This window comes from Chinchilla lanigera, unplaced genomic scaffold (genome assembly GCF_000276665.1).
Source record: "Chinchilla lanigera isolate Chin_1 unplaced genomic scaffold, ChiLan1.0 scaffold00093, whole genome shotgun sequence".
Lineage (NCBI taxonomy): Eukaryota > Metazoa > Chordata > Mammalia > Rodentia > Chinchillidae > Chinchilla > Chinchilla lanigera.
In genome coordinates, this window is record NW_004955494.1 from 788,850 (window position 1) to 804,400 (window position 15,551).

At 41.5% G+C, this 15,551-nt stretch overlaps 1 protein-coding gene across 1 annotated transcript; it reads left to right on the top strand.

The window, feature by feature from the left end:
* Nucleotides 1-13,532: 13,532 nt before the first annotated feature.
* On the top strand, nucleotides 13,533-15,551 carry LOC106146753 (the record flags this gene model as incomplete). Its single annotated transcript, XM_013505013.1, is given in 1 exon segment — nucleotides 13,533-15,551. A coding segment is annotated over 1 exon segment (446 nt), but the record flags the coding sequence as incomplete, so codon positions are not given.

Genomic DNA, 15,551 nt, shown 5'->3' on the forward strand with positions numbered 1-15,551 from the left:
ATTACAGGTTTGTACCACCTTGCCTGGAAGTACCTGTTTACTCCTTACAATGGCTCAATACCTAGACAATATTTTGTAGTTGAGGACACCGTGATGGAGGTTTAGTAGTGTTAAGGATCTAAAGAAACTAGTAAGGATTTTGTAAATCATAATACCTACTGCTGATGGGTCATAAGACAGATGGCTTTGCTGGAGGACAATTTGTTACACATCTATAAACTTTAAAAAAAGGAAATAGGCTTTGAATTAACAATTCTTCTGCAAGGAATTTGATCTAAGAAACATCATCAGACATTTAACATCTCATGTGCATGAATGTCCACTTCAGACCAGTTGATAATTATGAAAAATAATATTACATCTTCAATCAGAAGAAATTAGAAGGCAATTTATGGCATATTATAAAATGGAATATTTTTGATATTTCAAACTTGTTTTAGATTATTAATGATAACAGAAAAGAATTAGAATGACATGGTGATTAGTATATTAATTGCTAAGTTAAAGTGATTATTAGTTCAAGATAACAGATAAGGACAATAATTTTTTTCTTTGTGTATAAAAACCACAAACTATTTAAATATTAGTTACAGTTAAGAAGTATAAAAGAGGGCCAGGCATGGTGGCACACACCTGTAATCCCAGCACTGTGGAGGCTGAGGCAGGAGGATCATTGCAAGTTCCAGGCCAGCCTGGGCTGCAAAGTGAGTTCAAGGCCAACCTAAACTGCATAGTGAGACCCTGTCTCAAAAAACTAAAAAAAAAAAAAAAAAAAAATTATAAAAGAAAAAAATGTATGGTTGCTAATGTGGAAAGAGAATATTATCACAAGATTGTGAGTCCTGAAAGGCCAGCGCTGACCATGGCTGAAGGGCTACATCATCAGTGTGGACAGAGGCACAGGTAGACAGCAGGGGGAGAAAGCTGCAGGTGAGCTGGGGCCCCCTGCACAGCATTTCCTGTGCCCTAAGAGTTACAGTCACAACAGGAAGAAGGACTTAAAGCTGGCCACAGATTAAAGAGCTATGAGTCAGGCCCCTTCTGACCATCACACCTGTGTGTTTAAGGGAAGCACCATTGTCAGAGGCTTAATTAACCTGTCAGCCTGAGATGAGCAAGGCCTTCCAGAGGAGAGGCTGCTTACCTCGGAGATCAGCCTGCAGGTCCACACAACAACCCCGCAGACAGAAAGCGTATAGTCAGCAGGGAGTTGGACACCACTGTCAAAGGAAAGGCTGGGCAACTACGGGTAATAACCAACACGTATTTTTATTCATAAACATATTGGGCAACTGGGTATCACCAGTTATTAAGGTTTTAAAAACTGTGGCCAAGACAGTTCTCTAAGCTTCATTAAGCCTATTATCCTCTAGGAATGTAGGCAAAACACCCTCCCAGTCCTTCTGCCTCTTCGTGGGGTTCTGAGTAGTTCTGAATAGGGCGATTGAGCAGAAACACACACTGCTTGCAGGCTTGGCCTAAGCACAAACTCTCCCCCTCATTATCCTTCTCTCTCTCAGCACTTGTGGCAGGAATGAGGTGAGTCGGCTCTCACGGAGACCCGCCCAGGAGAGCTTCCTGTTCAGGAAGAGGAGCACCGACCTCTGTGTGAGGAGGAGCAAAGTCAGCCATAATCACTTCCGCTGGAAATAAGAGACCTCCAAGAGAATATTTCAAGGAAGAAAATAATTGTTTTTGGAACAGTAGCATGCTGAAGTAGGTGAGTAATCTCACTCATAAGGTGAATAGATGCTCCACCCAAGAGCTTACTCAGATTCCCCTGCACAAGGCAGAAGCATCAGTGTTCCCAGGAGCTCTTCAAGATGCACCTCCCTTGCCAAAGATGACCGGAGGTATTTTTATAGACAGCTAAGCTAGGTAGAAATATTATAAGTAGTCAGACAGGACTGGGCCCTTGAAGAAGTCAGTGCAGAAGATAAGAACACATTACCGCTGTGGATGGAAGCACATTGGTTGGAAGCTAGGCCTCAGGACAAAGATGGAATGACTGCACCTGCATACTTCTCTGAGGGGGAAACAATAATGACTGATATGCTAAATAGGCATCAGTAACCTGGGTGGGAGACTGAGACTTCCATGACTTTCCCTTACAGGAAAGATCCTTGTTCTTTCCATGTATATTTGCTTGGCAGCTACACGACTTGCTTTCCCATTGGATCAATATTACTTAAGCAACTATACTTACAATCTTATTGGTTGCCCACAGTTTGTCCCATGTCATGATTTGGACCCATGTGATTTTGCTCTATGAAACTTCCTTTGAGAAGTGAACTCGTGTACAACCCATTTGCCGGGTCCCCTCTTGTCTCTCTTAGGCAGGAGTTGCTTTCTCTCAATGAATATTTCCTACTCTTAACCTCCATTGTTCCTTAGAATTCATTCTTTCATTTTGGAGAACACAAAGTTGGTGTGTTGGACATCTAGCAGGTTGGGAGTTATAATACTTTCCCTATAACATTTGGAGGTCTTATCTCATTCCTATAAGAGCATCAGCATTGTCAACAATGGATTGCAGTGATTACTCCTCCCTGGAGCACCATTCCTCGGGGATTTCAGACCACCCAGCAGTCTGGTTATTTGAATCCCTTTCTATCATCAAGGAACCACAAGCTACTGTCAGGAGAATGTATATATATTTCCAAGAGGGACTGTCCTTCTTATCACATGCTCCAAATGACTAAACGCACTTGTTTGATAGAAAAGATGGAAGGGCTTGTCTGTGGGTGAGTTTCAGAGCTCAGTAGGAGATGGCTGTCTTAGAGGTTGGAGTAGTGCCCTATGGTATATGGCATGTGCCCTATCTCAACAAACATTGTTTTGCCTTATATCTTCTTGCCAAAGCACTCAGGTTCAAAAAACAAGGATTAGGAGTGAGCCCTTCTTTAGTATACCTTGTAAACCACTTCATAGCCCTTTTCATAACCTTTTTCATAGCTCATACTTGTTTTTGTCCAAGGCAGAGATGTTTCCAACAAGAAATAAAATCATATTTTTGGTAAACTGGCAGCTGAGCTTGTCCACTGGCATTTGCTTATGTGCATGCTACTAACAAGCTGTCATGAGCAAGCCCAGCGAATAGTAGCACACCTGTGAAGAAAGCTGACTTCTCGATTGTGCAAAGTCCTAAGTAGTTGTTCTTTGTTGTTAAAGAGATGACTTTCCTTGCTGGGCAGGGTGGTGCACGCCTGTAATCTGTGTATGCCTGGAGTCTGTGGCAGGAGGATCCTTGTGAGTTTGTTAAGCTGGGCTATAGCCCGGGCTACAAAGTGAGCTCAAGGCCAGCCTGAACTGTATGACGAGGCCCTGTGTCAGAAAGACCAAAAAGAAAAAAGTTTACTCTCCAAGGAGTAATTCTGAGACTGAGGTATTCATGTTGCTGTTGTTTTCTTATCTGATATTTTAAAAATGTCACATGCCAAATCTTGCTACTCATTTGTATTATCAGTATAAAGAAAATAAAAACATAAATAAAGTAAATCTGTCTCTTAAGCTTCCTTTTTTATTTTCAAGAGAAAATAGTCTGGTTATATTGCAAATTATCTCTGCCTCTGGAGAAAATTGGGAAGAAAATTTCCCCATTCCCCATCACCCCCTCTTTCTCTCCCCCTCCAATTTCAGCTTCATTATGTGTTTTCTATTTCTCTTTATCCCCCTCATTCTATCTCAGATCCCACAGGAATTATCCTCATGATCCTCCGGGAAAAGTCATATGGTGATTTTTGACCTCTGAGGAAGAAACTACAGAAGCACATAATTATGAATCATTATGATCAGTAATGACCATAATCTAAACAAAGATATCCAAGATGACTGAATTCCTTTTAAAGCCACATACCTGTCTCCCTTGGGGGGAAAATGAGCTAGATCCACAAATACTCAACACCACTGCAATCAGCAATCTTGTTGATTCATACTTGGACTTCACCAATAGATTACAAAGTTATCCTTTACTGCATTAAATAAGGCAAACACAACTGTTAGTGGATTTCAGGTACATAAAGGTCCAGACCTAGGAGGGATGAATCAGACTGAACCATGATGCACACTCTTACGTCCAGCGCAAGCACACTCTGCCCTCCTCTGCTGTTATCACTCATCCCACGCCCAGCAGGGTCCCTGAAGACCTGAAGCCTTGACATCTGGCATCCTGTGATGACTGCCTTCTATTGCAAAAAAGAAAGTGTGATCCCCTGTGGACTCTCTCTTTTTATATTTTTGATATGTTAGTTTTCAACAAATTGATTCTTAACAGTAAACACAAAGCCTTAAATATTCACTCTTATCATGTAAAGCGTTTCAGCGATGGGTGCCTAACGTCCTAAACCCAAATTGATATTACAATATTACACGTACCCTATATTCTACCATAAGTAAAATAAAATAAAATAAGTGACAACCACTTGACTTAGCTGTTGGACTTAGAGAGCAGTTTCAGAGAAAGCTTCAGGACATTAGCACACACACGCCCATCTCCCTTGCCCCAAATATCTTGTCAACACATTTCCGCCAAACAAAGCAAATAACACAAAAACAGTATAATTCTCCCCCAGGAGAAATTTCAAATCCATTGTTAGGAGGAAAAACAAATACTCTATCACATTTTACCAACTTCTAATGTTTGAATATTTCACAAATTGGCTTGTCTCTCTGACAACCAACTTATTAGTAGCTTTTTTTTTTTTTTTTTTTTTTTTTTCAAAAATTTTCAATGGTATTTAACAGTTGAAAATCCTCTAGATCATAGAGGAAGGTATCCACCATAATCAGACATAAACCTGTGAGAATCCAAACAAAAAATGGTTTTAAAGGGCCTAATTACTTACACATAAAGATACAGACTTTTTCAGTTGTAAAGATAGGCTAACGTAACTGGTAAATACAGTTGTTAGCACTAAAATAGATTAAACAGGAATAGACATTTTAACATAATAAAATAACTTCAGTGTAATTCATGTATCTCAGAAATTCCTTTTGCAATCTACCATCTCTACCATCATTTCTAAAAAATGAAAGCCTTTGACGGAAGAATGGTTGTACTAAATGTCAATAAAATAAAATTTGTCAATATTTTTGCAAGCGTTCACAATGTAAAGTATTCACAAAAGAAGCTTTCTCAAAATCTAAAATTTTCTAGTTTGAAATTAACAAAAGAAAATAAGAGCAAATCTTGTTCTTTTTGTCTGTGGTGTTTATGCCTTAGACTATGAGCAATTGCATACAATTTACCCCTAATTATAATATAGAAAAGTCCACGATAGTGCTCTCTCTGCTGGCTTATTGGAAGCCCCTTTCAAGATACCTGGATTCTCACAGGAAGCTTAGTAAACTTGCCATCATTATTACTGTTCAGAACGAATTGCCTACAATCAGAATGTGTGGCTGTGCCCCTTCGGAATCAGCTACCTCACTCAGTTCCTACCAAGTTCAAATTAAAGAAAATGATAGCTCTTGGAGACCATTAGGAATAATTATCCCGTCTACAATCTATAATTTGATCATGGATAATTACGTGATGTAACAATAGAATAATTAGACTTGTTTCTCTATCTGTGTTTGTGTGTGTCCTAGTCATGCCAGATTTGCTAAATTACATTTTTAAATGACCTGTTAAAACTGTTCACCTCCATAAATGCCATACCCACAAGAGATGTAGGTAATTGCCATGTGTGTGATACTCACGATGTATTTTATTTTTCTTCCTTAATATTTGAAAAGTCAATTCAATTAAAAAAAAATACTGAATTCTTTCAATAGCAGACACTGTTGGAAGATAAATAAGCAAATTTGGCATGGAAATCATATGCAATGCCAGTCCCGGGGAGGAAAGAGATATTTCCGAAGAACCCCACCAAGAAATACATGTTTATAATGTAGGAGACATATGAAGTGAAGAAAGGCACAGTCTCCTGAGAATCTGTGATTTCAGAGAGGTTCCCTGAAATGGTAACTCGTGAACTGACATTCTTTTTTCATTATGATGGAACATTCGTAATAATATATATGGTTTAGCCACAATTTAAATGCCATTAAATATAAGTAAAATGTTTTACAACCATCAGAGCTATCTACACCCTAAGTTGTTTCTTCACCCTCAAAAAAACTCTGCACCCATTCAATGGCATGTTCTTACACAGTCATGACATAGTCAAGAAGGGAGAGAAGACAAATTCCTGGGCCCTTAATCTGTAATTTATGAAAAGTGGGATGTGTGTTTTTTCTGGAGTAGACAGGGATTTCAAAGTGATTTTTGCTAAAAACCATGACTCTTCACTTGAGCCTACGGATGCCCTATGGGTAACTAAGAGTAGAACAAAATCTGACCATCATTTTGTGAAACGACGTCAAATTTTTTTCAGCTCTACATGCAGGCGTGTTAGTCATTTAGGGAGTCTCTGTCTAAAAGTTGTCAAAATAAGGTTTATTAGACCTGAATTTACCTAGCCTATCTCACTGCCCTTTAAGACTGACAACACCTACATCCTGACATTACCATTACCTTGAACCTAAGGTCACCTTGGATTCCAGCAGTCTCACAAGCCTGACACTGCCCCAAGTTAGGAAGACTCCCTCCACACGAAACAAATTGCCTCTCAAGTGGAGAGAATCTTCCCTGAGCTACAAAATAAGGATCGAGCAGACCTTAGGACATCGCAAACAGCACTCCCCAAAAACTGGTTCTTTTGTTTCACTGAAACAGCCCAGTACTGTTCATCAGAATTGCCTTCTGCTACTCAAGCTGCAGTCCTTTTTCTACCCTCTTACTGTCCAATGAAAACTTTTTCCTGGAAGCTCACACTGTCACTACAGTTTTAATTTGCATTGTCATTAAAGCAAGAAGCTATGCTAACTGCTGATACTCCCATCCCCAGCCTAAGCTAGCATCTATTCTTGTCTATGAATTTGCTTACTCTTGATGCTTCATTTCTATGGTCTGAATGTTTGGATTCCCCTAAACTTTGGGGAAGACAGAATCTTAAAAGACAGAATCTTCCTGAATTAGGATTAGTGCCCTTATAAAAGAAGCCTGAGAAAGAGCTTTGGCCTCTTCTGTCATGTGAAGATATAAAGAAAAGATGACTATTTACGAATCAGAAAGTGTGAGGGTTAAGGTTAGATCTTAACTATTATCAGACACCAAGCCTATTGACGCCTTGCTCTTGGACACCCACCCACCAAAACTGTGAGAAATGAATTTGTGTTGTCTATAAACTGTTTATGATATTTTACTAATATGCCCCAATAAGCTAAGATGCCCATACAACTGGAACCACAATGCTTGTATTTCATATTTGATTGTTTCATTTAGCATGTTTTCATGGTGCTGTCATGTTGTAGCACATATCAAAATTTCATTCTTCTTATGGTTGACTAGCATTCCATTGTATACATGTACTACATTTTAGTAATTGTTCATCTGTTGATGGATGCTTTGATTCTTTCCATCTTTTGACTATTACTGTGAATAATACTGCTATGAATATTGCTCTACAAAGATCTCTTTTGATCCTTGTTTTCAATTTTTGTGAGTATATACTCAGGAGTGGAATTGCTAGAATGTATGGCATTTCTGTTTATTTTTTTCCCCTAATATTGGATTTGAACCCAAATCCTCTGCACTGAGATCCATCCCTGGATCATTTTAAAATTCTGAGACAAAATCTTGTTATGCCACTACATTGGCCAGGCCAGGCCCAAACTTTATATCTTCCTGCCTTAGTCTCAGAGTACTGGGATTGTAGGTGGGTGACACTAGGCCTGCTTCTGTTTTTTGGCTTTCCTGATAGTACTATCTTTTGATATATAAAAGTTTTTAATTTTGATGGTCAATTTAATCTATTATTCCTTTTCTTGCCTGTGCTTTTAATGTTATACTCATGATATTATTGCTAAATACAATTTCATAAAAAATTTCCTAAGTGCTTCCTTCTAAGAGTTTTATAGTTGTACCTTCTCAGTTTAGATCTTCGGCCCATTTACCTAATTTCAGTATATTTTAGAAGGCAGCCCACCTTCAGTCTTTGATATGGAAACATCCAGAATATTATTTGTTGAAAGATTGTCCTTTCCCCATTAAACAACCTTGGCACACTTTTTGAAAATCCACTGACCATACTGGTGAGGGTTTATTTCTGGCTGTGACTGATATTTTAAGGGTGAACTGGAATTAAGTAGTTGAAAAAAGGGAGAAAAACAGTCTCTCTATGGAGACTGATTGATTTGAGCAACAGTAAGTATTGACTTGCTCTTAGAGGTGTCAAGGAATGTAGCACTGATGGTATCTCGTTTTTCTATTCCTCTTACACATAATGGATTAAATAAATCTAGCATTTAAAGTCGATTTTTGAAGACAGTCTAGGTTATTTGTTTTGCTGGCTTCTCTGGGAGAATGACACAGGGTGGCACTGTATCCATTCTCCTGCTTTGCCTTGCACTGTCTCCTTTTCCTTCTAGTATTTAACAGCTTGCAGTGAATCAGACAAACACAACCCTGAGGGCCACCAGCCAATTCTGATAAATAGTCCAGGGCAATGTTGCAAGGAGGAAAAACTGACTCATTGGCAACAGCGAAGCCCACCTTGCCCGCAATAAAATTAGAAATTTATCCAGTTGTGAAGAGCAGAATTAGCAAACTTTCTTCCAGGCAAGTAAAACAGTCGGGGGTTGGTGGAGAATGGGCTTGTTTTTGGTAGGGATTTAATGAGTGCTAACATGGGAAATCTTTGTGATTTACACCAATGAATTGTAAGATTTTATATTACCTGTCAAATGCCTCCTCTCTACTAATTTGCTTTGAGCAGAAGAGATGAATCTATTCAGTTTAGAAATGTACTCCACATTCCAATAGAAAAATAAACAATTTCGCGTCTTTATCTAAAACGATTAAAGTATTTAAGCACATTTTCATTGAATTTGAATGCAAGTACACCATGGTTTTAACGAATCAACTCCCACTTTCACACTGTATTCTCCTGTATTTATAATAAGTAAAAAATGGGCTTATTACATGATTGCTGATTTCGCTACATAAACTCAGATGCAACTTTGAAATTGTTGCCTGTAAGAGCCTAGTCAATGTTGTAGTCAAGGCAACATCATCCTGACTGTCCTGGTTGGGAAGGGGTAGGGAAGAAGCTGAAAAACAATGGGGACATACAACACGGAAGTGATGGTGTCTGGAGTCTTTCCAGTTGTGTGTGTGTGTGTATTGCATTTAAATTGTATGGCTTCCATCTTTAAACATTACACATTTAATTTTATTTAATTTATTTAATTTTATCAATTGATTTGCACTGTCACCGATATTTCCTTTTTTATTTGAGAAATGACACCAATTCTGAGCCCAATTATGTTGTTTTATAGATATAAATATTTCCAAAAATGGAATACACAGCAGTTCATGTATGGATATTAATATGGGCAGGAGAGGCTTTTGATTACTTACTAGGTGAAGCAATTTCACAACGTACTGTTTCTACTAGCCCATCATAGAAAATTGGGTATATCACCCCCATTAGAAATTTGACACTGCCCTATAATTATGCTTTCTATATTTTAATGCTTCTTTGTTAACATTACCTACTTTATCTTTGGGTAGATGAAATATGTCCACTTGCTTATCTCTGACTTGCAAGATTAACACCTTGTTTTAAAGATAGTCTGAAATGATTATCTCAAAGCATTAAAATTCTTTTTCCCTAATTATGCCAACAATAACTGCTTACTTCCTCTGGTGGATGTCAAGGGATTTAGTGAGGATGACGTCCTCATCTTTGCTAGTCTCTTGCATATCCTGCAAAATATCAACCTGGAAATTAAGATTTCCTTTTAAAAATAAGACACTTGTTACATCTGCATATTTATATTACTTTTGTTCCCATAATTATGCTCAATTACTTGCTTTGCCTCTTTATTGGATGGTGATTTGCAGGTTTATATTTTGTGTCGTATTTATCCTACAATTTTAGATAGTCGAAGTGACTATAGCCACCTTTTTTTCAGTCATGGCTTCTAGATGAAGAACGAATTATTTATTCATCTCCTAGCTTTTCAGAATACATTTGTGCTTTGCTGGAAAACAGTCTGAAGTAGTAAATTTTCTAAGAATTGCAAATTCAAAACTGACCTTATCTTGCATTCTGAAAATAATAAGGCCTTAGCTGGAGATATAATAGTTAAGTGTGTGTGCATCAGAGATGCTTTCACGCCCGGGCAATAAAAATCACATTCACGGCGCTTCTTTTTCTCCTCTAGCAAGAAAAAAGTCTGGAGCGATGTAGCTGATTGGGATTCAGACACCAGTGCAGGGCTGCTGCCCCATCCGTCACCGCATCCATAGGAAGGCACAGCGATGGTCCCCAAGGAGGCCCGCCTGCTGCTCCCTGGGGCCTGCTGTTAGTTTACACGGAAGGGATGGAAGTTGGAAACCAGCTCCCCTCATGTGGGCAGATGGCCCCATTATCCAGGGGACTCCTTCTAACTCCGAGATCTTTAAAGTGGAAAGGGAGGCAGAGTCACGGGATGGTGGCAGGAGGACTCAGCCCAGCACTGCTGGCTTTGAGCACAGAAAGGCCCACGAATCAGTGCAGTGGCTTCTAGAGGCCACGCACTGAGAGGCAAAGAATCAAATTGTATCTGGAAACTGTGGAACACGGCCCTGCCCTCCCCTTGGTTTCAGCGGTGTGAGACCTGCCTAGGGCTTCTGACAGCATGAGATGACGAGCCGTGAGATAACGACTTGTGTGGTCTCCAGCTAGTACGTTTGCTGTGGGATTGACAGGAACCAGTGCAGCGTCCAAGGGGCTACGCTAAAGCAGGACAGATGGCAAAGGGCCGAGCTAGGACAATGTGCGTCCTGTCACCAGAGACCCAGAAGCTTTCTCAGACACACACCCAGCAGATTTCTATGTGCTCCTCCTGAACCAGAATCAGGTCTTTTACCTAAGCTAAGTGCAACAAAGGCCAGGAGGAGCAATTGGTATTTCAGCCTCACCATGGGTTAGCCTGGAAGAGAGCTCAGCGCGGCTTTGGAGGAGCTGCTCAAGAGCACTGTGATCCACTCTCTTCTGAGAACTCCAACGTGTCCTCCTCTATGTTCCCCCAATGGAAATAAGAATGTGTGTGGCTCTAACTCTTGTGAAAAATAAACTCTGTTACCTGGGTGTGGTGGTGCACGCCTGTAAACCCAACACTCAGGAGGCTGAGGCAGGAGGATTTCTGTGAGTTCCAGGGCAACCTGGGCTACAAAGTCATTTCAATACCAGGCTGAACTGCTGCGCAAGACCCTGTCTTACAAAGATTAAAAAAAAAAAAAGAAAAGGTAAACTCTGTGAGTGCCTCTGTGTGTCCATTTGTTGTGATTAAAAACGTTATTTAATGGGAAGCATTAACTCCTGCTTATTAATTTTACTCAGAAGTTAAAATCTGTCAATATGTGCATGTATGTGTGTATTTTTTTTTTTTTTCTTGGTACCAGGAATCAAACTCAGGACTCCACACTTGCCAGGCAGGTGCTGTGCCACTGAGCTATATCCCCAGCCATATATAAACATATACATATATATATATATACAGAGAGAGAGGGGAGGGGTGGAGTCTCCCTCTGTAATTCTGGCCTTCCTGGAACTCAAGGTAATCTTTATGCCTCAGCCTCTCAAGGGCTGGAATGACAGGCATGCACCACCATGGCCAGCAATGTCGAAATTTTTGATTGCATGACTTTTTTCAGTTAATTGAACAAATGTCTTTAATTTTGTTTCCTCTCTTATGTATTTGATATTTCTTCATATTCTATAACTACTGTTATTTCAAAATGAGGATTTCATGTTTTGTTTTCCAGACTTTCCCCTCCTCTGTTACTCACAAAGGAAGCCATCCAGGTCTCAGCTCTCCAGTGACTCCCGGTGCATCTGCTGTTTCCGTAGCTTGTCCTGAGTGATCCTTTTTGTTTTTCTGCGTGACCGAGATTTTCTTTTGGCACTGAGTTCTCTTTACTCACTTTTCCCTCTTGCCGTCTCAACCTTGGAAATAGTTTCTGAATTTGCTTTTCACTTATTAAAAATACAAAGTGAAGAATTTTCTCCTAAACACATTTATCATCGCTCATTTTCCACTTTGTCTCAGGTAGATGCCAGGCTCCCCTGTTCGGCACTCACTCCTGACGGTGAGCTGCTCCCCTGAGTTCATGGAGCTGAGATTCGGAAGCAGTAGCTCCTCTGAGCCCACCGGAATGTATACGGAAACGCGCGATCTCAGATGCAAGACTGACGGGGAGCTGTTTCCGCAGGAAACGTTACTGCTGCCTGTAGAGAGCGAAGGCAGATCCCACGGTGAGCAGATCCCCCTCTGGCTGGGGAGATGGACGCGTTCAGGTCGCGCTACCGGATCACAGCCCCAGGAGAACAGCGCACTGACTGGAAAGGCCTTGGACCGCCAGCTCCGCGTGAGCCACCAACCCACCTCCTCTCGGGACCGGAAGGGCTCGGACAAAGACGAGGGAAGGGGCAGAGGAGATGCGGAGCACGCATCAGTCCTGTGCTGCGCGGGAGCTGCCCCACATCTCATGAAAATCAGAATGTTTTCACCTCATTGTTTCTGAGCAGCGGCAGAGAACTGGAGAGGAGGGTCACACTCACTTTAGGGGGAGAAGCTTCCTACCTTTTCCACTCATGCACTGACTTTAGGGAGTCATCTTTGAGCATTAAAAGTGTGTATTAAAATGATACTTTGGAGGAAAAATATCAATAAGGACGTCCCTGTAAAAGCTTCCATCTTGGCTGATTTCATGAAAAGATTTAGGTAACTCATCATTTTATTTCTTTTGTGGCCAAGCCTGCTGGTGGCCTGTCCAATACTTTTTCTTGCCCCCTCTCCTCCTATGGAGCTTTCATCTTATTTGGTGCAGTGGGGAAATCAAGTGTCTTCCAGGGAGAGTGGTCACATGACACAGTCCTGGCCCATGAGATTAGACAGAAGTCACTGGGCGGAGCTTCCCAGAGATTCTGGAAACAGGGAACTCAGCTGCAGTAGCTCCTCAGTCCAGTTCCTTTCTTTACCTGCCCGAAGTTAATAAACGTTATACTTAGAGCTCAGGCTCATATTCTGTGAATGTGAAAACATGTATTCTGGTCTCGTTGTAAGATGGTCTCTGGTTGACCTGGGGCCTTTACAACATCCTCTGCTTCCCTATGATCCCTAAACTACCCTTGTACAGCTTTCCTGTTCCAATCCTCTGCAGGGGACCCTGGGATAATATTCTGCTCTCCAAGGAGGGCCCTGTCCTGCCCCGATGCCTCTGGATGCCCATTTACTGACATTTGGTTAAGGTGAGAGGAGATGAAGATTATAATGGGTAAACAGTGAAGGTCATAATCCAAGCTGTCAGTCACCACTGGTTCATAAATAAGCCCAAGTCCACGTTTGTCTTTAAGCCAAGCAGAGCCACAGGAGAACAGTCGAGGAATTTCTGACTACGGAAAAAAAAGTTTCATGAAATAAATAATCATTGACACTTTTATTGGTGATATATTGGTAAGGCACCAAAGCCTCAGCTTTGGAAATCGGATATCTCCAGACCCGAGGGTCTCAAGACAGCTCAGGGGAGGGCCTGGGCCCCTGTGAGGGTCACACAGGGAGGTGTAACTTATGTTTGAAATGAGATCCCTAAGCAAGGAAGTTCTTCTATTGCTTTTGCCTAGATTTTTATCCCTGAAATTTCTTGTAAAGTTAATAACATAAACTTGGTTCAGCTGTTCCAAGGGGAAAGTAAGGAAGGAGAAAATTGGATATCCTCAGGGAGTTATACATATTAGAGACACCAAAGCCCAAGAAGGAGGCAAAAACAGAAAAAAAGAGGTACAACCAATCAAGGAGCTAGCATACCTGCATGGAATTTTTTATTCTGGAGAGCCTTTGGCCTACAAATTTACATCACACACTGCATATGCTGGAAACAGCTGATTTCTGTGAAAGACAACGTTTATAAACTCCTGCCTTTGGCACGGAACTACTTTAAATATTATAGTTTTTCCTTTAAAAACATTTCCAAGCACCTGATATGTGCCAGATATTAAACAAGTTATGGTCAAGATTTATACTCAGCTTTGGAAAAGGATTCATTACTTTGCCTTTCATAGCTGTAGACTGCGGCATAAGTCACGGTGCGTTCTGTGCTTCCCGCCCACCAGGAAGCTTGGTTTGGCCACACAGATTAGGATCCCAGGCCAACTGTGGTCGCAAAATAAACCCTTTTCCACCCTGAGTAAAACGGCATTTTCTTTGCAAACTAGATGTCTCTCAAATTTTATTAACAGGATAAAAATAACTGATTACATAAGCCTGGGCAAGAAACCCTTAATTTCATTTTAGAGTTCTCTACTATGACACGTGCCCTACAATAGAAAGAAACACAGATTGTTTCACATTACCTGACATGCTGCAAATTACTACTGGAAATTTAGACTTTCAGGGAGATACAGGTATGTTTCGGTTTGGTACATTTATTTCAATATAATTTAATTCTGTTCTAACTTTGTTTCTTAAAAAATATCAAAATACCCATAGATTTCCAGCAATTCAGGCTTGTTCTTCTACATCGAGGGGGTTCTGGGGTGTGGAGGGCTTGCTTAGCATGTTCGAGGTCCTGGGTGCAAGCCAGTGTGTGTGTGTGTGTGTGTGTGTGTGTGTGTGTAAACACAAAACCATGAGTTATGTAATGCTGCACACAATGTAAATTCAGGCTTCTGCAGCAAGACTTTGAAGGCTTTGCTGCCCACTGTTGAAATCTTGAAGACAGTGCTCTGCCAGAGCTTCAAAACCATGGGAAAAACAAAGTCAGAGTTACCCCACGGTGCAACAGGCATTATTCACAGGCTCCAAAGGCAGAATCGTTGAACTCCACCAGGCTTACTAACTGACTCGCATTAACGGTGAACAACCCTCTGGTCAAGTGGAGACTCATTCAGTAGCCTTTATCTTTCTATCAAGCATCCAGTCAATTCATTTCAAGCCTGTCGATCTCTCAGGGCGCCTTTGGATGAGTTTCCTTGCTTTGCTTGTTGTGCTGCTGGGCTCACAGACTCTTTCACAATGTCCCAGGTTCCTAAATGCTTCATAAGCACGACTGAGCCGCGCCGAACCTCTGCAGCCTGTGCCTTCACAAGCCTGTGTCCCAGCAAGTCAAAGCAGCAGGAGAGTGAGCTGGCACAGGGTGATAGGGGCAGAAAAGGGGGCAAGAGGATTGCACCGGTGCTGCGTTCCCAGACAGAGCCAGCAGGCGGTAGCAACACCCCGGGGAAGGCCCCAGCCAGCCTCGCAGGCCGAACAATAGCCCCCCAGCCCAGTCCCGGGTTGCACAGCAGGTTCAGGCGGGCGCTGACTTTTTTCCTCCCCTGGTTTCAGCCCTACCTCCAGGCCCCTTCTGAGCGCACTTTCCACCGCCTCTCATCACCGGGGGCCTGGGGTCCCTTGCAGCGCGGGCAGGGAGGAGGCCGCCTGCGGTGCAGCGACCTGCCCCAGCCAGCCAGACCCGGCAC